Raw genomic sequence first — 21,081 nt, 5'->3', positions numbered from 1 at the left:
TACACCCTTTTTCCACTGGGATGTATGTCCAAAAAGGATCGATCACAATGATAGCATGAAGGTGTTTGTAGAAATATTGTTGCCTAAAAAAATATAATCTCTGAAGTATTCTACACAGCAGAACTGAGTGATGCTTTATGGGAGCTGATAATATGGCAGCAAGTCAGATCAGATCGTCCGCTGCGTAAACCTGTCCAAATAACTTTGGTTGGACATGACTTTTCGCGGCCCCTGTGTAAAAGATCTTACACACTGCATTACCGGACCACAGAGGAGACATTTGATCTTAAACCCAAGTGGAGCAGTGTTTTGTTTGAGCAATTCGCACACATACACATTCACTGACACGCATGCACATACTGCTGAATCATGCCAAAAAGGCTATTTGATCAGCGTCGAGCCGTGAGCGGTGACGTCCACTGTGACAGTATTCACACGCTCCCCTCTCTTCAGCACAAAAGGGCAGAACAACAATATTATGGTGTCCACCGAGCGCCCACCCCCCAGTAAAAACAGTTCTATGAGAGGAGGCTTGACCTACCTCTTCTCTCGTACATAAACACAAAGCCGAGTGTATTCTGACAGCTGCTGCCCGGGTGCCCTGTGGAGAACAGAAGGAGAGCTTTGAAGATCTTGACCTTCTGAAACAATAAAACGGCATCATCAAACACTCTCCTGAGACAGGCTGCTGACCCACGGATCCAAATGTCTGCTTGAGGTAATTCATATTAAACTGTAGGGATCACTTTGTGTTTGATTCTTGCAGGGACACAGACATTGTTTATTTGAAGTGGTCCAATGCCCCTGACTGACAACATGTGGAGTTTACCACTGCTATTTGAATTATAATGCTTTCAATACTTTTATACTATGCTGATACGCTCTCAGACATGAATGGGTTACAGTGTATCCATCTGGACAAGAAGTTAGCTGGTCCTAAGTTGGAATTTCTCATTTTTGAATAATTAAAAACAAATCAGAAACAATACAAAATGTAATTTCATTTAAATAAAGGTCAGCTAAATAGCATCAGAAAACTTTAAAAAAGTCATATTAATCTACCTTATCAGCTGGTTATCCTCATCCTGTTTACAGGGAGCACCAGTGACTCTTAGGACCACTTCCAAAGGGGTGAGCACCCCACTATGGGTTAAATACTTGGACTCTCTGACATTTGTTTTAGAATTTAAGCCTCTTGGATGAGAGGCAAAGGTCTTCTCAAACAAAAAGGAATCCAGTTGTCTTCCTAGAGTGCTCAATTCCATCTCCATCATAATGTGTTTGTATGTAATCCCTTTAGCAACAGAAAAGACATTTTGAAAGACTTTAACTCAAGCCAGATACTTCTGCACACCGACAGGTGTATCTGCAGAGTATCTGGAGGATCAACAACCAATTTTCTAGCCAGTTCCATCCATCTGATCAGTTCCACCAGCACTGACTGTGACGCCAATGCTACATAACTAGATAGCTAACAGCAACTATAAACAGATATATCAAGAATCTGTAAAAAAGGCTTTATACTGGTGGTTTTAATCTCTCTGTAGGTTGAGTTCATGTGACTAATCGTGAAAAACCATCAATTACAAAACCATGTGAGCAGGAGTTGGCTGCATACGGTCCTTGTTGAGAACAAAAGAGCGACTGTGTTTGCTGAAATGTGGTCTCAAAACCAACTATCATCTGATGACACTTTACCTTTGACTGGCTTTTTTAAATTCATCTACATTTTTATTAAATGACTGGGACACAAAAATTGGAAGTCTTGAGCTGGACAACTAAATAAAGCCTTAAAAAGTATATCATTGCAACCACGGGATAAGTGAGTAAGCTAGCCAGTGAGTTCCCAGACTGCACAAGTTATTATATTATTTGGTGTTTATGCAAGTTAACCTGCAGTTTTAATGTAGAATATTTTAGTACAATGTGTGGGCAAAGTCTTGGCCAGTTATAGCCTAAATGTTTGCAAAATATGGCAGCCAGCAGTGACGATCACTGGCAATACTGTAACTCTGCTGAGCTGCACAGTTGTAAACCAACTTGCTACACTTTAAAGTGCAAAATCAATCAAGTTGATCCATGGAAGTGTTATAATGGATGTATACAATATGAAAAGTAATGACTATAAACTTAAATGTCAAATAATCCCTTTTGCACTGGAAACTAATTGGACAAATGCAATTAATAATGTGTTAATTAGTAAGGTGCTGATGAGGGGTATTTGGTTACGTGTGAAACAGACCAATCAAACTGTTCCCCTTTGGTTCCAGTTTTATTTGAGCTTGTTTAATACATTGCATTCATATGAACTGTCAATCTTCTCATTTGACTATTAGCAATAAAATGATAAGAGCTATTTCCCATAATCTAACATGTCTTTTACAGTTCATTAAATGAAGCAGAATCTTTTACAGATTAATATTTTGGTAACAGATTACTAAAAAATATGTTTTTATGATGATACTTGTGGTATCTGTACTGGTAGACAAATCAGATACCATAAAGGGAAATGTGACTTATCTTCAAGGTCAAGAGAAGACTTTTATTTCTCCATGATGGCATCAGAGGAAGTAAAGCTATTTACCACCTCAAGAGACAAGTCAGGTGGTGTTTTTGTAGCACAGCATGAGTCACAAGCTGAAATCATTGAAACACATCAGAAAAAAGATCTGTTTGTGATGAAAAACATCAAGAAATGCATTACTGATCCCAGCTCAAATGTTCCACACACTAATGTTGTAGTTTAATTCTTAAGTCTTACCAAAAAACAAGCCTTTGATCTCCTAACCCTACATTAGCATAACTGGCAAAAGGTGTTGCAGGGCAAAGATGCCAGCTGAGTCCCCTTGCTCATCGTGCGAAGGTCGGAAGGCCTTCTGTCTTTGACCACATGCTAATCTTTACAGGGCACTCAAGGAAGTGGTGTTGACAGGCTAGATTTGAGGTCAAGAGGGGGCCAAGGGTCAAGCACTTCCTGCTGACATGAAAGCACATCCAAGCACACCTTGCTCTCGGTATCTGTCGTCTGCCCCCTCACCATCTGTACCGACATAATCTGGGGCTCATCGTCCAAAACAAAAGCCATGTGTTAATTACCTTTGAAGGTGTAATGACTTCGGGGCCACAGCCGATCTTCATCTGGTTTCAAAGTGAGAGCCGGAGAACAGGTTACGCTTCAGACGCGTTGCAGTTGTCCTTTGCCTACCTGCCCTGCCGTGCTTTCATTTGCTATGGTTTCCCATATCAAATCCAGAGGTGCATAACTGCTTCACTCTCACTTTGGTGCGCTCTTAAATAAGTAAATTAAGGAGAAATTTCTGAAACACAAGAAACAGGACTACACCTGTCCTCCAGATGTGACGGCATTCGCTTTGATGGAAGTGCTCCTTGTTTTCCCGATGTTCGCACGCCGCACTTGAGGATTATTACTGTTTTTTATGTACTTCCATTATTTTCCAGGTCTGAAGACCTACAGTGAAGAAAAAGGCAACACTTTTAGAGGAATCACTGAAAGTCTTCACATTTACCGGCTTCCCAAATGTTTTTTTTCAGAGAGAGTCCATCTCCTAATTCCAGGAATTTGAATTATGAAAAGATCAAAAATGGACAGAGGCAGTGAATGGTGCTGGTAGCAATCTTCTCATTAGTCATCACGAAAACAACATGAGTTTTTGTGATGACTGCGTGAGTAGAGCTTGAGTAACACTTTCTTCTTCCCACAAATGACCAACTTGAGAGGGAAGTGGGTGTTGTCTATTCCTGAACAGATACATCACCACGTTCTGAATAAAGGAAGGTGATGTTTTTCTACTATCCAACCCCAGGTGACCTTGAGACCAGAGATGAAATCATTTTCGGGATGACACGCATGTTGCTTTTACAGGAAGTGGTTCTTGACCTCATTCAAATCGTACAATGATACTTACACCTACCAGAGTTTGTAAGAGGATACATGCTCCTGCATCTGAATACATCAAAGGGTAATGGGGACTTGGCAGCCTCATTAGTTATGTGCTGTCTGTGCCACTTCAGCCGCTTGAAGATATGCAGCCATTTTCTCCATTTTCTCTCTGCTGAGAATAAACAAACTCTCTCTCTTTCTAATCCTTTGAAATGCTTTCCCCCCCCTTTCCTTTTGAAAATCCTAAACTCTAGTTTCCAGTCTCAGGATGGTCAGAGGAGCTCACACACCTTGATCTTCATGACATCTACAGGAGAGTTCCTGTGATGTGGGGAGTAGAGCCAGTCTGCTCCACAGACCTACAGGTGAACACAGACAGTGGTCCTGTGAAGCTGACGCTGGGCAGAGAGGCAATGCTGCTGGTTTGCCGGTGGAGAAAGAGGGTATAAATATCCACCTCGTGCAGCAGTTTCCTCAGTTTCCTCCAAAAGCAAACACTTCAGATTCTACCTTGTAATTTATCACTGCTCTCTCTCACTCTCTCTGCCACTGAGGGAAAATCTCGGTCAGGAAAACGTTGACTTGAATGATCGCATTGTTTTTGTTTTTCACGTTTCATTTTGTCTCTTTGCGCCGTCTGCGTGTATAAACTGCACTGGTTTTGCGAGAATCACAAAGTAGTAGTACTACTTTACATCTTTTTTTTTCTGCCAGGTTGGGAAAAATCTTAAGGGAAGTGCCTCACAGTACAAACAGCGTACTGTTAGCTTGGATTATAAATACTCGATGTATGCCACACGCAGTAATGTGTGCCTCAGATGTGTGTTTCTTTCATTCTAAAAGTAAGGGTGTAAAGGCGGGGATGATGATTTCAGATTCCCGGGAGAACATTCCCAGGCCTGGAAGAGTCCATGGAAAGTAATCAAGTAACAGAGTGATGTCATTCTGATGAAAGGCAGCTTGTCAGACAGTTGGCGACTAGGGGTGCTCTTTGGCATCGGCCGCAACCCGCTTTACACCGAAATATGACATCAAAGCAGGTACCAGTCCAGGCCAAGAGGCTGGCACTGATCATTGTCTTCTTTGATTACAGTAGCCTCATCTTCGTGGCGAGAGGATAAAAGAAAACGGCTGCTTGGTGTTAAAAGAGTGTCGGAAATAATGAGCCACGTATCATGTGCAAATGGTGTCCCAGTGGTTCAGTGGATTGTGTAGTCAGAAGATGGGCTGATTGTCTCAGACACGAAAATCTAGTCCAAAATTACCCTTAAGACTTTTTTTTAATCATTGCCCTCCAAACTGGCATTACCGGTTTTTCACAAATCAGATTTATGTTGCATGTCAACAGCTCTTTCTCTTTGATATGTTTAATTCTTCATAAAACCAAGATTAAACAAATAATTATGGGGATTCTCAAGTCTTCCTGCCCGGCTGCTTTAAAGTCTGCATCTTAAAAAAAAAACAGCTACAAATGCAGCTCTCACATAACTGAATAACGACCATGTTTTACAACAGGGTGTGGACTTCAAAAGAATTTCCCCATAGAGAATACCAGGTTAAGGGACGGAAAGTGAATAATGTGTTGTGGCTTTACTGTCATGACCTGTAATAAGGGCTTTTCCATGTCCTTTGGCACAACTGTGGCATAAATAAACATTTCCGAGACTAAAGGGACTGATTCTCCTTCTGTCTCGCTCGAGAGGAGAATAGGCGCAGGGGCAGGAGGGCTGCCGCCTCTCTGATGATAATAATAGCAGGTCTCGAATGGTAATTGGTCTGTGTTCCCTCCTCCGTCACTACCAGGTAGAGGGCATTGAAAAGGGTGATTCAGGCACGAGGCATGAGTGGAAAACTCCAGGAGGAAGGCCGCACGCTCGCGCACCGGTGCCTCCGACACAACCTGGTCCACCTCAGTCATCCTCCAGCACACATTCCTACACACATGCAGACGCCGAGACGTGAAACACGCATGTGCACCCGCCCTGACAAACGCAAACATCCATCTTGCTTAGTACGAATGACGTGACAGAAATGTATAGAGGCAACAGCAGCTACTTTGTGACTGTCACTCAGATGAAAGATGAATAACAAGCAGCTGACCTGTCAGTTGAACTATTTGATTACCCCTCAGTGCCAGAGAGACCCCAAACGCAAGCTGTCCTATCTTGAAAGAGTTCATTTTTATCAAACAGGGCATCATCTGCAACCAATAGACCGCCTCCTCTTACAAAATGAGAGCCTGCTCGACAGATGTCTCCTGCCTCTCTTACTCTCTTACTCCCCATTTACATTCACATCTTAGATGGCACCTCTTGACTTAAGTCGAGATCAAGGTTGTTTACCGATTGTCTGGGTAATATCAGGAACATGTGGTGAGGGTACATGAAAGGAACTCCACGGTGTGTTAACACCCAAAAAACCTCTGTACATGTTTGTTTTGGGTTTTAAACAATAGCTTCAACATGAAATTAAGGGGGCCTGCTTCCGGAGGTTTGCCTCAAGGTGACACAGAACAGAAGCCGAGGCTGAAAGCGTTTTCGCAGGGGCGCAACGTCAAAGCCCTCTAGCGTTACAGTCATATCAACTTATAAGTGAAGTTGTCGTGAAATCTATATATTTGCATTAAAAAACATCCAATATTAGTCTTCTTTTTAAGTGCATGTCTCCTCAATGACAAGCACCTAAAGGAAATTTCCATATCTGGTGTTATATTACTGGCAGGATGAAAAATTAAGAGTCATTACTACAATATATACAGATCTGCTGAAGGGTCTGTCAGCTTTTCAGCTAATTCGTAACACATGAACAAATTTCTAGTTCTCCTTCTGTCATCTTTTATTAGCAGATTTCTGCACATAAACACTTTGTGGCTTAATAGCACTAAGACATAAGATTTGCTGTTGTGACCTTGGTGGAATTTAGTACTTTGGTTCAGTCCCACAATGCCCAACCTGCCATCATGTGTTTTATACTGGTGCTGTGTAGGTTGTGTGTGGGAATTTAAAGAAACTCTTCTATGAAATATAAAAGTTTTATAGATGGCGATCTCTCCTTTGTTCTCCTGATGAGGACCTCCACCTGTTTCTGATGATGTGAGCCAGAGCATGTCCCTTTCAAAAGGCTGATCCCTCCTGATCTCTTTGATGTAACCTGACCTAACAGTTCCAACTAGCGGGATTTGATGATCGCGGATGGATCCTCGACAACAGCATGTGCGAATCAAAACTACCCGGCAAGGCGAGATGGACGACGGGAATGTGTGAGCAGAACTGGCAGGCTGTGTAGACAGACGGGGCTATGATGTGTATAAACACTAGGCAGGCAATGGTCACATGATCAATGCTGCCAGCCCAGACTTAAGCAGTAAAACCTGTGGATCTGTGAGGGCACATGCAACTGATCGGAGATGAAAGACAAGCTTTGACTTTCACAGGAGGCCTGGGGTTGGGGTGGGGGCTACGGGGGCACTTCTGAGGGACTGCCATCAGAACAGCTGGGTCATTTTCAAATGACCTAATTCTAGGATTAATCCATTCAAAATTTGTGTCTATGCTACGCAAAGAGAATGGGAGGCAAGGAAAAGGGGAGAGAGAGAATTACAAGTGAAAGCCAGAAGAGCTTAATACTTGGAGTTCAAACAAGGTACTTAGCAGAGAACAAGCCACCATGCACCAACAGTAGCAGGACTGCCTGGTGTTTCAAAGTTTGTCTCCGGCACTTGAGTTGTTTTGTTCAAATTAAATGAGAAAGCCTTTACGTTCGCTCTTTGAATCTACAGATTTCTACCCTCAAAGTGAGAGCATCTGCAGCTCTCACTTCTTCAGTCAGACGATGCTTCACCACCAGGGCATCTCCTCACGTTAGAGAGTGTGTCAGGGGCCGACGTCCATCTGCGAGTGATTTAAGGGTTACATTTTTGAGAATGACGTGTGATAAAACAGGGCAGTATGGGTCAAAGTGACTGGCCTCAGTCTGTGACAGAGCCACTTCTCCTGGACCCTACCACATGTTTTAATCTATACAAGCCTCTGTTTGAAGTTCCCAATTAATACCATCCATCCTGGTGGTGACTTCATATCCATCTTACCTGGCTCAAAACAGTTTGACATTCTTTCGGCACGCTGATTAACCATGGGGCTACAGTGAGCGGGAGGCTCTCTCTGAGAGGATGTCAAGCTGTTTTAGACTGATGGTGTTCTGTGTTTTACGTCTACCTGATCCATCTAACTTGTCCACTTTATTTTAACTTTATTTCAGCAGTTTAATTTAATTGTTCAGAGAGTACTTTCTTACAAGTTACACAAATGAAACTATCTATTGCAAAGTCTATAATGTGAAAAAAGAACTATTTGGCTACGTGGAGGCTAAAGTGTGACCACAATTTGACCAGCCAGTTTCCAAGCAGTTGCAGCCCTCTCTCAGCAATGCGTCGTAATAAGTCTTGGAGTTCTGTTTTCTATTTCAGAGCTCTTGCCTTCGTGGATTGTTATGAAAATTGTGATGAGTTGGTATGAGGAGATTGTATTAAAAACACAGGCTTATCCTAATCCTGCTCCCACAAAGCTGATACAGCGCTAATCAATAAGCTATCTAAGGCTAGAGTTCACATCAGAACTCTTGTGGGCATGACAAAAAGTGGTGTAGCGTCACAAAAATACTATCTGTGAAAATAAATATAAAAGTGTGTGTAAGTGTTGTTAAAAATATTCGGTTGACTTTAGAAATCCCTGTAATGTCCTGTCCAATGAGCTCAAGTCAAAACGACAAACGTCACCAAAACACCATCATGAAGTCTCACTTTGATGAACGATCCCTTTTGCCCTGTGGGCTACACTTTAACTTAAATGTGTCCTTAAAATGAGAGGTTGTTCAAGGGAAGCCTACCTCAACTGTAACGAGGCATTCCTGTGTTAAAAAGCTGGCTTCCCATCAGGATGCTCTGCTCGACTTAAAATATACAGTAGAGCAGGAAAGTTTGGAAGAGACTGAAGTGGGAGGGAGGAGGTGAAAAGAGGGGGAGAAAGAGTGATGGTTGCTTTGATCTTGTGGAGGCCCCATCTGGATAAAAAAGGAGGGGTTGGGGGGGGGGGGGGGGGGGGGGCGGGCGGGGGGTGTCTAAGTCCCTTTTTCTAAACCTAAAGCAAAACGTGAGCAACTCAACTCGTCAGAACTGGAACTGATTTTTTATTTTTTTTTTATTTTTAAGAGGTCTGCACTTTTCTTTCCCAGGTGGGGCGTGGAGTAGCGATAACAGACGGTGCTCTGTGAAAAATGATCAACTTTTACTTTTAAGTTACATTTAAAAGTGTTGAAAAATAATTTTAAAAAATTATAATAGGTAAAGTCTTAAAAATAACCTGGCTAAATATTGATGCAACTCTGCCAGTTTATGTTTTGTTTTTTTTCAAGCAAGTGTGTAACAAGATGCATATTCTCACTTCATAAATTTGTGGTGGAATGGGAAATGGGCATTTCAAGGCCAATAAAAGCCACCACATCAAATAAAACATTGCGGATCAAAAGAACCAACGCATGGACATTTTTTTTCCCTCTATAAATTAAAAGGGGGGGGGAGGGAGTTAGTCTGCCAGACTTGATCATGCCCTGAGTCCTGCCCCGCTCCTGTGATTGGCTGGACGGTCACACAAGGGGGGAAAGTTTGAATAAAAAACAAGCGCATGGCACCAGTGTTGTCGTTCAAGCTTGTGTGCTTGGTCCAGAAGGGCTTGAGTTGTACCAGACAGATGAGGAAAGAGTTGTAGGCGCACTCGTGAAAGAAAACCAAAATTAAGCCTGAAAGTATTTCCAGTTATTTCAGCGGGTGGCTACAAGTGGTCTCAGAGGACTTTTGATTTTACCTGACATTTAATTTGTCTCTTTTGGAAGCTGACAAGTGTTTTTTGTTTGTTTTTGTTTTAAATGAGAATTTGGAGAAAGGACGTCACAAAGATGACACTGATCAGAGTGGTTTCTTCAGTGCTGCTGCTGGTACTGATGCAGTCCGGAGCTCTTTGCGCACGGAGGTTTCGGGGTGGCCGCAACCCACAACCGCGACGCTCACCGCCTCCTCCCACTTACCGGGCAGACCGGGGTGATACCACCGAGAGCTTCCCTCTGGATTTCACCGCGGTGGAGGAGAACATGGATAACTTCATGACACAAGTGAAGAACCTTGCGCAGTCCCTTTACCCCTGTTCGGCGCAAAAGCTTGACTACGACATGAGGCTGAACTTTTTGGAGAACACATCAGTCACCTGCAACGACGGCAGTCCTGCGGGGTACGTAACAACTGACCATAAACATGTATGAGGTTACTGTCAAGTCAAAAAGAGGCCAGCTGGGCTAGTAGGAGCTGTTATTTTGCCTTAAGAGTGCTTCAGCAGGACTCATCCGTCCTGCTGGCCATTAAAATAACCCACATGTATCTGGCCTGAGGAGAAAGTGCATCTCCGTTGATTTTCTCAGTATTTGGAGTGCTGAATCGCGTATTTTATTTTCATTTTCGATCAAGAACCATATAAATGTTTTTTTTAACATATTAAAAGAATATATACAAATAAAAGGAGAATAAATGATTAAAACAATGTCCTGATGCCTCAGTCAGAGTAAAAGATAGACAGCTGCTTTGCGTCAGTGAAGCGTGAAATTTGCGGAGAGCCGCATGGCCTATGCTTCATTTCCTTTGCTTCAAATTAGAATGCAGGTTTTGCGCTGCAGAGTTTCGATTTTACTTTTTAGACCCCCGCCCATCTCTGTCCGTCTTTCTCTGATGAGTACTCGGATGGTTGACCTGTTCGGCTTTCAGGGTGGATGCTGTAAAATATCCATAAAAATATAGTAGATTTTTAACTACATTTTTTATAGAAGGTTAGATTAGATTTTTTTTCAGTTGTTTTTATTGTTAATAATATTGTGAAGCAAAAACATTCATTGTGAACCCCCCCCCCCCCCCCCCCCCAACTCTACTAAAGAGGAATAAATCGTGCTGCTAAAACAGCAAACGCCAAATATAGTCCCTCCTTCTCTAAAATAGAAAAGGCATACGGACTCTTTTTTCAGTGTAGTTACAAGAAGACAAATTGTAGGTTAAAGGTCAGCGACACAGATCGGTGTATAGCTGTAGACGGTTTAATGTGTCATGTCTGTCCGCGCATTATGCTGCATCACAGGAGAATGCTGAAACGTTATACACAACTACACGCGTACTCATTATTCACTGCTGTAAAGCATGTTGTGTAGTCGTGAATACTTTGGTTGTCGTTCTGATTTGTTGATATATGTGACTGAGCAGAGTGAGCTGTGCATTACACGGCGGCTCCTGGCTGTGTAAAGCGTGGGGATGAGCGCACGCAGGGAACAGTTACAGGCACAAGGCCTTTCATTCACTGTGGCTGTTATCAGCTGGGATGCTAATCCATCAATTGTTATAGCTACACGGATATTCATAAGTATGTAATGTAAAAGGGAAAAAAGTTACTAGAGCAAGTTACTAGGAAGTGAGTGGGTTTTTCATCTGTTGGAAACTTGTTTAAATAGGTGGATTGACACAACACCTCCCCCTTTGTTTGTTCAGCTTGTCAATTCTGGCTTCAGTATGTTTGATGGAAATAAGAGTGAGCTGCCTACATCGCTGAATAATAATAGTTAAAACATTAAGCGCAGCCAAAGTGTGATTCAGTGTCTGAGTTAGCAGCTCAGAGCTTCAGCCAAGTCTGTTTGCCTTAAAGTCACTGAAATGTGTTTGCCAATCTTCTGAGTTGAGTCACTGGTAAAATAAAGCAGATATTCAGTGAAATGGGGGGGGGGGGGGGGGGGGGGGGGGGAACGCTTCAACATCACAGAAGCACATTCAGAAGCCTCTTGTTTCTGCAGCGAAAGCTACTTTACACACCCAAAATATTTAATTTTCCTTGTGTTTCTGTGTTTTTGTTGAATAAAAGATGAGGATGATTTGGTTAGGACTGCACCCTAAACCATGGGTGCATTGCCCTCTTCTGGACTGACCACAGACAGCACATATCTCCAATATTCCAAGATAGGTTTCCTACAATCTTAGAGCAGCTATAGCTCAGAGTCACGTTGTCTAAGTGCATTCTAAGGGCGTTAAATTGGGCTTATGCGGGTTTGTTGGCACCTACTGCACCTGAGCAAAAGAGTTTTACTTCCTATCATGCCATTACTTTGAATGGCAGCCTTGGTTTTATCCACATTTTATGACATTGTGTTCAGAGTGAAGAGATGATGGTATGTTGCTTATTATGGAAAAATACCATCTACTGGAATCTACAGTGGAACCAGGATATGGTAGAGGATGATGTTTATCTCCTTTTCGATCACTGTATCAGTGTTTGAAGTGCAGCGTGTACACACAGCATCATTGCTTTCATCCGTGGCACCTTTTTGAGATTAGCATCAAGTTCGTGGCATCCTTGTTTGTATTACTGATGATGCGATGTGTGTATTTTACGCTTGGGTGCAAGCACTGATGTAGAAACAATGGCCACATTATCTTTCAGTGTCTATTTCTTTCTCCATAAGAAAGTCTCAAACCTGTGGGCCAAGACGTTCATGCAGGCAGCGTAAAGCAAAACTTGAGGAATTTAGAATCATATACACATATTGTTTAAACTCAACCATGCCTATTATCGTGTGCTCACTTCATTCTTTGGTTCTTGTAGGTACTACCTAAAAGAATCTCGAGGCAGCAGGCGGTGGTTGATATTTTTAGAAGGTTGGTATTTTGGACTAAACTGATTCACCTCAACACATTTCTCATTTCATGTCCAGTTATACCAAAAAAATCACATGTGACATGATTGTTCCTATTTTTTGTTATTGGTATATCTGCCTGCAGGTGGCTGGTACTGCTTCAACAAGGAAAACTGTGACAGCCGATATGAGACAATGAGAAGGTTAATGAGCTCCTCCAAGTGGCCCCAGACTAAAACAGGTGAGCCTTTCCATCAGCCCCCCTGTTGCTCCACCCGGGGCTCCTGACCACAAGGTGAAAAACATACCTGCTTTTGCCTCAGCAATTAAAAGGATGGGATGCATCTGTGCTCATTTACAGTGTTATTGAAACTGACACCCGGTCATAATGTTGCTGCGGTGTAGGGCTACCTGGCGCCCACCACTAAAGGAAGAGAGACGCCTCTCTCTCTTGTTGCACTGTAATAACTGTAATCCACGTGGTAATGATGATGAGTAAGAAGAGGATGTGTCTCAGGGAGCCAGAATGGCTAATGATACACGTCGGTCTGTCTCTGCAGGCACAGGGATCCTGTCTCCACTCCCTGAGGAAAACCCTCACTGGTGGAACGCCAACATGGTGTAAGTTGCCTTTTGTGCTCGTTGATGCCCAATTTTTAATCACAAGTGGCATTTTAAATGTTACGTTTGTTGTGTAGGTTTGTGCCCTACTGCTCCAGTGATGTTTGGAGCGGTGCTACAGCCAAAACAGATCAAAGTAAGAGACACCACTAAAGTCTCAAAATCTTGACATGTATTTGCCCTGAAAGAAGAGTTGTTTAGTTCGTTTGTCTCTCTGTTGTACACAGGTGGTTATGCCTTCATGGGCTCACTCATTATTCAGGAGGTTGTGAAGGACCTGCTGAAAAAAGGTCTGGAAAATGCCAAAGTCCTCCTCTTAGCAGGAAGCAGGTGTGTTCACATGTAAAAATATTGCCCAGGGTTTTATATTGAAAGCTTCTGCACGTCATTCTTACTGATGTATGTGTACTGATGAAAATATATATTGTTTTTGTATGAAGTGCGGGAGGTACTGGCGTTCTTCTGAATGTTGACCGTGTGGCAGAGATGCTGGAGGGACTGGGCCACACTGCGATACAAGTGCGAGGCCTTTCTGATTCTGGCTGGTTCCTGGACAATAAGCAGTACCACTGCACTGACTGTGTGGACACTGCCAGCTGTGCCCCCACTGAGACCATCAAGAGAGGCATCAAGTATGGGATTTCTCTCAGTTTAGTTTTATTTATTTCATACCAATATTTATCTCAAGATACAGATTCCTATGAAATTATAGATAGAAGTCCCAACAATAAGACAATAATAGCAAGCACTGCTAGATGTGGCTGGCTGCTATGGCTGGCTGGGGAGAACAAACAAAACATGCGACAAAGCACAATCTCTTGGAAAGAGATGATGACATCCATTAGTCACATATAAAGGCACTGGGAGTGAAAAAGCACATCATGCACGAGCCCAAGCAGTCTGAGCCTCAAGCAGCCGAACTAAGGAATATTTCAGTGTCACCTCATGCATTTATCTACCAGCATTATTAAAAAGAAAAGCATTAAGTCTAGTCGTTAAACTGAGATCACCAGGTTGCTACTATACCCATCATATCCTATCTGTGTCTGTTTCTATTAGGTACTGGGGAGGGATGGTACCAGAACGGTGCAAACAAGCCCATGAAGGAGAAGAGTGGAACTGCTTTTTTGGATACAGAGTCTTCCCGTCTATAAAAAGTGGGTTTATGATCTATGTGGATACAAGTAAATGTGCATTGTGATGTGATCTACGAATACTCACATTGTCTGGCTGATATTTTTCATTTTCCCTGAGCAGGCCCTGTCTTTGTGGTCCAGTGGCTGTTTGATGAGGCTCAGTTGACAGTAGACAACATTCAGCTGACAGGTCAGCCTGTGCAGGAGGGCCAGTGGCGCTACATCCAAAACCTGGGCACTGAGCTGAGGAACACACTCAAAGATGTCCCGTAAGGCCATGCATCTGGATTTCAGGTGGAAAATTTACAAAGAATTATTGCAAAGACTTTTACTGATTACTGTTTTTTTCTGTTGTTTTTTCTTTAGGGCTATGTTTGCTCCAGCATGTTTATCGCATGAAGTTATCACCAGAAAGTGGGTATTATTCATTTTCAAAAGGCCTCTTCCCCGCTGTACGATTTTCTACCTGTGTGCTGACAGCGCCCTCTTGTGTTGTGTTCTAGCTATTGGATTGATGTGCAGGTTAAAGGCACCTCCTTGCCCAGAGCGCTGCACTGCTGGGACCGCAGCCTCAACGACAACAGGAACAACAAGGCCCCGCCTAAAGGCTGTCCTGTGCATCTGATTGACAGCTGCCCGTGGCCACACTGCAACCCCACCTGCCCCACCATCCGAGATCAGTTCACAGGGCAGGAGATGAATGTCATTCAGTTCCTCATGCACATGGGCTTTGATGTGCAGAAGATGGCCCAGCAGCAGGGAATGGACCCCAGCAAGCTACTGGGCATGCTCAGCAGTGGCAGCTAAAAGGACACAAACACACAGGCATTATCTCAACGTTAAACTAAGCAGAGTTGGCTGGCTGGTCTCTCTGGCCAGTCTCCCAAGCCTGATACCTCCAACTACCCCTCCATCTTCACAACCCATTCTACCTATAATGAATTTCCTCTGACCTCCTGTTTACTTTACTCCAAACCTCAGTCAGTGCAGGGACTTTGACCTTGTCCCACAATCCCTTTTCTCCCATCTGGTGACAAGTACTGTGGCAACATACCACAATGACAAGGCACAAATCTTTGCGACTCACCATTTAAATTATATTTTGTTTTGTAAAAGAAAATATCATGAATGTAATCCAGTTTTAAGGATGCTCACTGATGTTTTGTTTTTATGTTTGTCCTTCCATATAGTTTAAATTTAGTCATTGCCACAGTGGCATAGGGATGCTGTTTTTGTTAAGTAGCCAATATAAGACTGTTATCAGTGCAATTGGGCCCTAGCATTTTTCTGTAATTGGAACTCTCATTGCAAAAATAACTGACATCAAGGCAGATATAGGAAAATATCATAAGTGCGCTAAGTGCTGAATCAGAAAGGAGACATTTTATATTTACCTCTAAAAAAAAATAAAAGCATAAACAATAGCCAGAGAAAGACAACTGACACTGATGCTCTAATAAACTCATAGCAAAAGACTGTCAGTTAGAATTACCCTGTTTGAACTAAACAGGCACAAACCATGTGTTATTACCGCTAATGAAAGTAATGCAATAAGACACAATGTTCCTATAGCTGTAACTCCCTTGATAGCATCTAAACCAAATTGGTATATTTTAAGATGTCAGAATGTCCCCTTTAGTTGTTTTACAATGCTAACTGTGGTGCTAAAGTGGATCTGGTTTAATGTCTATACATAGTTATACAAAAACCACAGTGCCATCACATCTAAGCTATACCTCTTACGCACAGGCCGCATCATCATGACAAGACAGTTCAAAAACTCATGTTAGGTCACCTCAGTAGATCAGCAATCCTCAAATCAATGCAATGAACATTTAAAGGGAGACGAATATTGTGTATTGTATTTTTTGAGTATATGTATAGGCTCTATCAAGTGTTCACTATTGTAACTCCCTTCTTATTATTATCTCATAGAGATCACTTTTTAATATAATGACAATGTTGTATGTAATGATGTCTTTATAAATGATGTTTTTAAAGGGCCTCTATTTCGCATCACACCAGAAAAGGAAAAGTATTACTAATTGTAATTTTATTCTGTAACATATTTTTTAACAGGAAAAAAAAACTCAAGCTACATTGGTAATTTACATATTTATTTTGTTATGTAAATCATATTTATAAGTGCTATTTTCACAGAGAAGTGATTCTTTGTAAATTGTAAATACATTGCTGTTTTTCTCTTTGTGTTGACTGCATGTCTTTGTATCAGACCAGAAGAAAAGACACATAACATAATATACTACAAGATAAATATTTTTTGCAGTCTTGTGATTATTACTTCTATAAGGTCTACTAAAATGGTATTATTAATGTGTAGAAGATGTGGCATTACTATACTAAACTATACTTAAAGTCAGTGACTGATCACCTTCAAGAAATGTGGTTATCACCTAAAATAAGAGAAATATTTCAGAGTGAGTGAAGTGATCTGGTGGATAAACAAGAAAATTTCATTATAAGTTCTGCAGACCAAAAGGTACTACAAGCTAACTGAATAAAAGGTGTGCAAATGATGCAAAACTAAGCTGCCTTGCATAATAAACTCTGCACCATGTGGCTCTTATCTTGCTGTGTATTTGAGCCTAGTGCAGTGTGTTTATGCTACCTGCACTGCACACATCACAATTTAGCTTTTGTTCACACATACACTCACAGTGTGATGGTATCTACCACGCAAGGGCCTAAACATCAGGAGTAGTCTGGAGCCTTACTTACAGTTCAGCAGTTCATGGGCAGGACAACCTGGGCATCAAACCACTAATTCACTTTTGCTCCTGAGCCACAGCTATCTTTACACATGCTTATCAGCATCTAAATGTTCTCTCCAAATTATTTAAGCATAAAAACCTTGCTCAGAATAACTCCACCTTGTCCTCCCATGGCACGTCCATCACAGACAAAAAACTTATTTTGAGAAAAATAAATTCACACCCTACTGGAAGTAATTAAAGCTAGCAAACTTAGAAAGGCGTACTGCTTTGATCTTTCAGAATGAAGACCAACAGAAAACTTTGTATAACTCACATCCTAAATGGAAGAAAAATTTGACAATTAAATAATACGTTAAATAATATATTCACAAACACAGTAACACATGTAGGTTTTAAAGTAGATAGGTAAAAATGATCATTATTGTACAGGAATTAATATACACTATTGCAAAATACCAGTATAATACTGTACTTTAGAAAGTTTATTGATAAAAAAGCATAATAATGATGCTTTTTGTTTTACTGTTTTACATTACTGCTAAAAATTTGGTAGTTTTACCGTATTAATTGCTGCCAGTAAAGAACTTTAATTTGAAATGTGTGCTGATAACCCAGAGATGGGTTTGGGTTTTTTTGTTTTGGGCTAAGAAGTATTACTGTTCCCTGTGATTGATTGGTAACCCTCTTGCCTTATGATAGCGCAAACAGGCCCGACCCCCTGTCACCCTGAATTAGATAAGCAGATAAAATGGATAGATAGTACTGTTCTCTATATTACCTGTATAACAGCTCATTCCCTAACAGTGCAAGTGCTGCAAACTGCAAAACAAAGAAGATAAAGCCTCTTTAAAATTCCACACCAAATGACATATTCATTTTTAAAATGCAGTGTTTAAGGCAATTTTGAGTAACTTCCTCCAGAGCTGAAAAAATGCTGCTTTGAACTTGAAACTGAAAATAACTTATAAGTAGTTTGCAGTTATGTATGCAGTAAGCAGTTATGAATATTTAAGTTTGCTTTTGTTTTTTGCAATATTCTAATTAAAGAAATGCATATACATGCATGTACATTTCTAAAATTGTTTTAATAGTGATTTTATGTAAGAATATCCTTGCAATGTTTCAATTTTAAAAAACGAGGATACTTAAATAAGAAGGTTAAAATATTTTAAGTAATTGCCACTTCATTTCTACCTCCCTTTCATATGCATAGGTCAAATCTGCCATCGCGTGTGTATAATCATCCCTCTGAACCTGTGTGTAATTTATGCCTCTAATGGGAGTCTTAGCCCTCCTCCCTGTCATTACACAGTGTGTAAATGCCAGTTTCTGACTGTGGGAGCTCTGACTCAGCCACTCTGGGTGCTCCCTAGAAATAAGACTCCCAAACTGCCTGCCACATGCAGCCTCCCACCCCTCTGTGGAATATAGACCCCCTATTTATAGCGCTGGCAAGGCCTGTAACTCTGGGCTCGGCACAAACTTTCATTTAAACAACCACCCCTAGCAATCCACCGAGTGCACACTGACAGAGACAGGAGGAGCAGGGTGTGCTTGCGTGAATAAGAAAGAGTGGGAGATCAAGTCTGAGAGGCAAGAGAAGACAGAAAGCAGCGAGACAAAGAGCAAGAGACATAGCCGACAGTTTGAGTGATTCTGGTGGACAGTTTAGGGAAGAAAAAGAGAAAAGAGAAGAATTTATAAGGACTGAGTCCATGAGGAGTTGAAGTTGACTGACAGGACAACAAATTTGTCCACCTGTTTGGCACTGAGGGATTTTGCTGGAAGATTGATCTTTGGATATCAATTTTCAAAGAGGGCTGATTGGAGAAGACGTTACTTCACTTTGATATTTTGCTAAACTGGAAGAAGTAGTGAGGAAAGAAGCCAGCAAGCAAGGCAAGCAAGAGAAAACCAAGATTTCACTGCAGCTTTTGAGTAAGACTCGATCATATTATTATTACATGAAACACATTTTGAAATCATTAGAAATCAACTGTTATTATTCTGCACAGAAATTAGACTCTTTTTACAAACTTGTGCAACCAAGAAGAAAGAAACCTATCAAAAAGATAGCTTATTATCAAAGTTGACTGAAAGTCTTTTCTCATTTTAAGCTATTGAACAAACTTCTACATAACAATGTACGCATGTAACCTAAGCTTAAACACACTGCTGTAATTACAAAGCAAGGTCAGGAAAGAAATTACAGACATTTGTAATTAAGGACCATCTATAACAGGAAACCAAAAAAAGGGTGAGGTCTGCGCGAAAAAGACAGAGGAGGCCGCAAGGACACCAACACGGGCAACGGGACATTAAGAATCTCACCAGCAACAACAGCTGCTTTAGAGGGACAACAGGCACCATGGATTCTCAAGGAGGACATTACCTCAACAAAGAAGCTGTGCTGTCCCCTTTAGGAATAGCCCGAATGTTCCAGCTACTGTTTGGCTGCACCATAATGGCCCTTGTGTCCCACAGTGCAGGCTACAGTGCCAATTATGGAATCTTCTGTATGTTTGTGTGGTGCTTCTGCTTTGCTGTCACACTGGTTGTTTTCACCTTGGACATTACCCGGCTCCACACTTGTATGCCGATTTCCTGGGATAACTTCACTGTGGCCTTTGCCATGCTGGCAACACTCATGTACATCACTGCCTCTGTGGTCTACCCCGTTTACTTCCTCCAGACAGAGGTTCCCGATGAGGAGTGGGAAGTCCAAATATACCGAATTGCTGTTACAGTCTGCTCTGCAGTCTGTTGCTTCCCCTACGCAACTGAGGTGTTCTTAACACGAGCCAAACCAGGGGCTGTGGTTGGATACATGGCCACTGTGTCTGGTCTGCTCAAGGTGGTCCAAGGTTTTGTGGCCTGCATCATTTTTGGGGCCCTGGCTAATGACAGTGAGTACAACCAATACATTGCCACCCAGTACTGTGTGGTGGTGTACAGCCTGTGCTTCTCTGTCACTGTGATAGTGGTCGTACTGACGGTTTCTGGTAGGACCTCTGCCCTGCGGTTCCCATTTGATCGGTTTGTGGTCATCTACACCTTCTTTGCTGTGATCCTCTATCTCAGTACTACGCTGATCTGGCCCATCTTCAGCTTCGACAGGAAGTATGGCAACACTACTCGTCCCGAGGACTGCCCACGAGGAGAATGTCCGTGGGATAGCAAGTTGGTTGTGGCCGTCTTTACTAACGTCAACTTAGTGTTGTATTTTGTAGATCTTGTTTACTCCCAGAGGATTCGCTTTATCTCTAGTTCTGCTGTCTGAAACCACCACAAACAACCAAGTTCAAGGACATATCCAGTTTGTTCTCCATATCCAGGTCTATGTGAAAGACTCAATGGCTTAAATCCACCATTTCACAGTGTTATGTAGCCAGAGTATAACACTTTTTTTTAATTAGCAGTATTATCTAGTTTTTATGTTACAGTATTCATCTAGTCCTGAACTTCTTCCTACCATAGAGAACATGCACCATGGAGACAATCTCAGCAACTCTGTCCACAGACGACTCTGGGAAATATATCCATCTCTCTAATACAGGCATCCATCTTATCTGGGACCTAAAGAAGTATCAGACCAGTGTTATGTCATTCAACCTTTCAGAGGCTTGGCAATTTATTTAATACTATTTATATAACAATAAACAGGGTGGAAATATATAGATATGTTTAGTATCTGTTAGGTCAACAGTTTGCACTGAACATAGAATATGGTTTTGGCTTTCTAGCCACTTCGCTGTATTTTTTTTCCAGTTTAGATTATATTCCCCACATATGTTGAAGTTTATAAGGTTTTTTTTAATTTACTGAATGTCAATTTTTTTGAAGGCAAATGTTTGGCAGCAGTATTAGATTTCTTATTTTGTTGATACATTACATGTTGACCACAAGCACGAGTGTTAACATTCTTTTTCCCATGTTTGTACTCTGTTCTGTGTTTAATAAAATGTCTATGTTTTCATTT

At 41.7% G+C, this 21,081-nt stretch overlaps 2 protein-coding genes across 2 annotated transcripts; both read left to right on the top strand.

Moving 5' to 3' along the window:
- Window positions 1–9,573: 9,573 nt before the first annotated feature.
- On the top strand, window positions 9,574–16,715 carry notum1a (notum, palmitoleoyl-protein carboxylesterase a). Its single transcript, XM_086289314.1, has 11 exons — window positions 9,574–10,179; window positions 12,580–12,632; window positions 12,756–12,851; window positions 13,171–13,231; window positions 13,309–13,367; window positions 13,459–13,561; window positions 13,672–13,863; window positions 14,291–14,388; window positions 14,489–14,636; window positions 14,734–14,781; window positions 14,871–16,715. The coding sequence occupies exons 1-11, from the start codon at window positions 9,821–9,823 to the stop codon at window positions 15,172–15,174; spliced, it is 1,521 nt and encodes a 506-aa protein (XP_086145440.1). The 5' UTR covers window positions 9,574–9,820; the 3' UTR covers window positions 15,175–16,715.
- Window positions 16,716–18,590: 1,875 nt separating this feature from the next.
- Window positions 18,591–21,078, top strand: myadml2 (myeloid associated differentiation marker like 2). The gene has a single exon (XM_086289316.1). The coding sequence runs from the start codon at window positions 19,471–19,473 to the stop codon at window positions 20,380–20,382; it is 912 nt and encodes a 303-aa protein (XP_086145442.1). The 5' UTR covers window positions 18,591–19,470; the 3' UTR covers window positions 20,383–21,078.
- The last annotated feature ends 3 nt before the right edge of the window (window positions 21,079–21,081 follow it).

This window comes from Aulonocara sp. 'chitande type north' Nkhata Bay, linkage group LG4 (assembly GCF_057382095.1).
Source record: "Aulonocara sp. 'chitande type north' Nkhata Bay isolate Kocher_YH1m ecotype deep benthic linkage group LG4, A_spYH_male_GT1.1, whole genome shotgun sequence".
NCBI classification, from domain to species: domain Eukaryota; kingdom Metazoa; phylum Chordata; class Actinopteri; order Cichliformes; family Cichlidae; genus Aulonocara; species Aulonocara sp. 'chitande type north' Nkhata Bay.
This window is presented reverse-complemented; position numbering and strand designations above follow the sequence as displayed.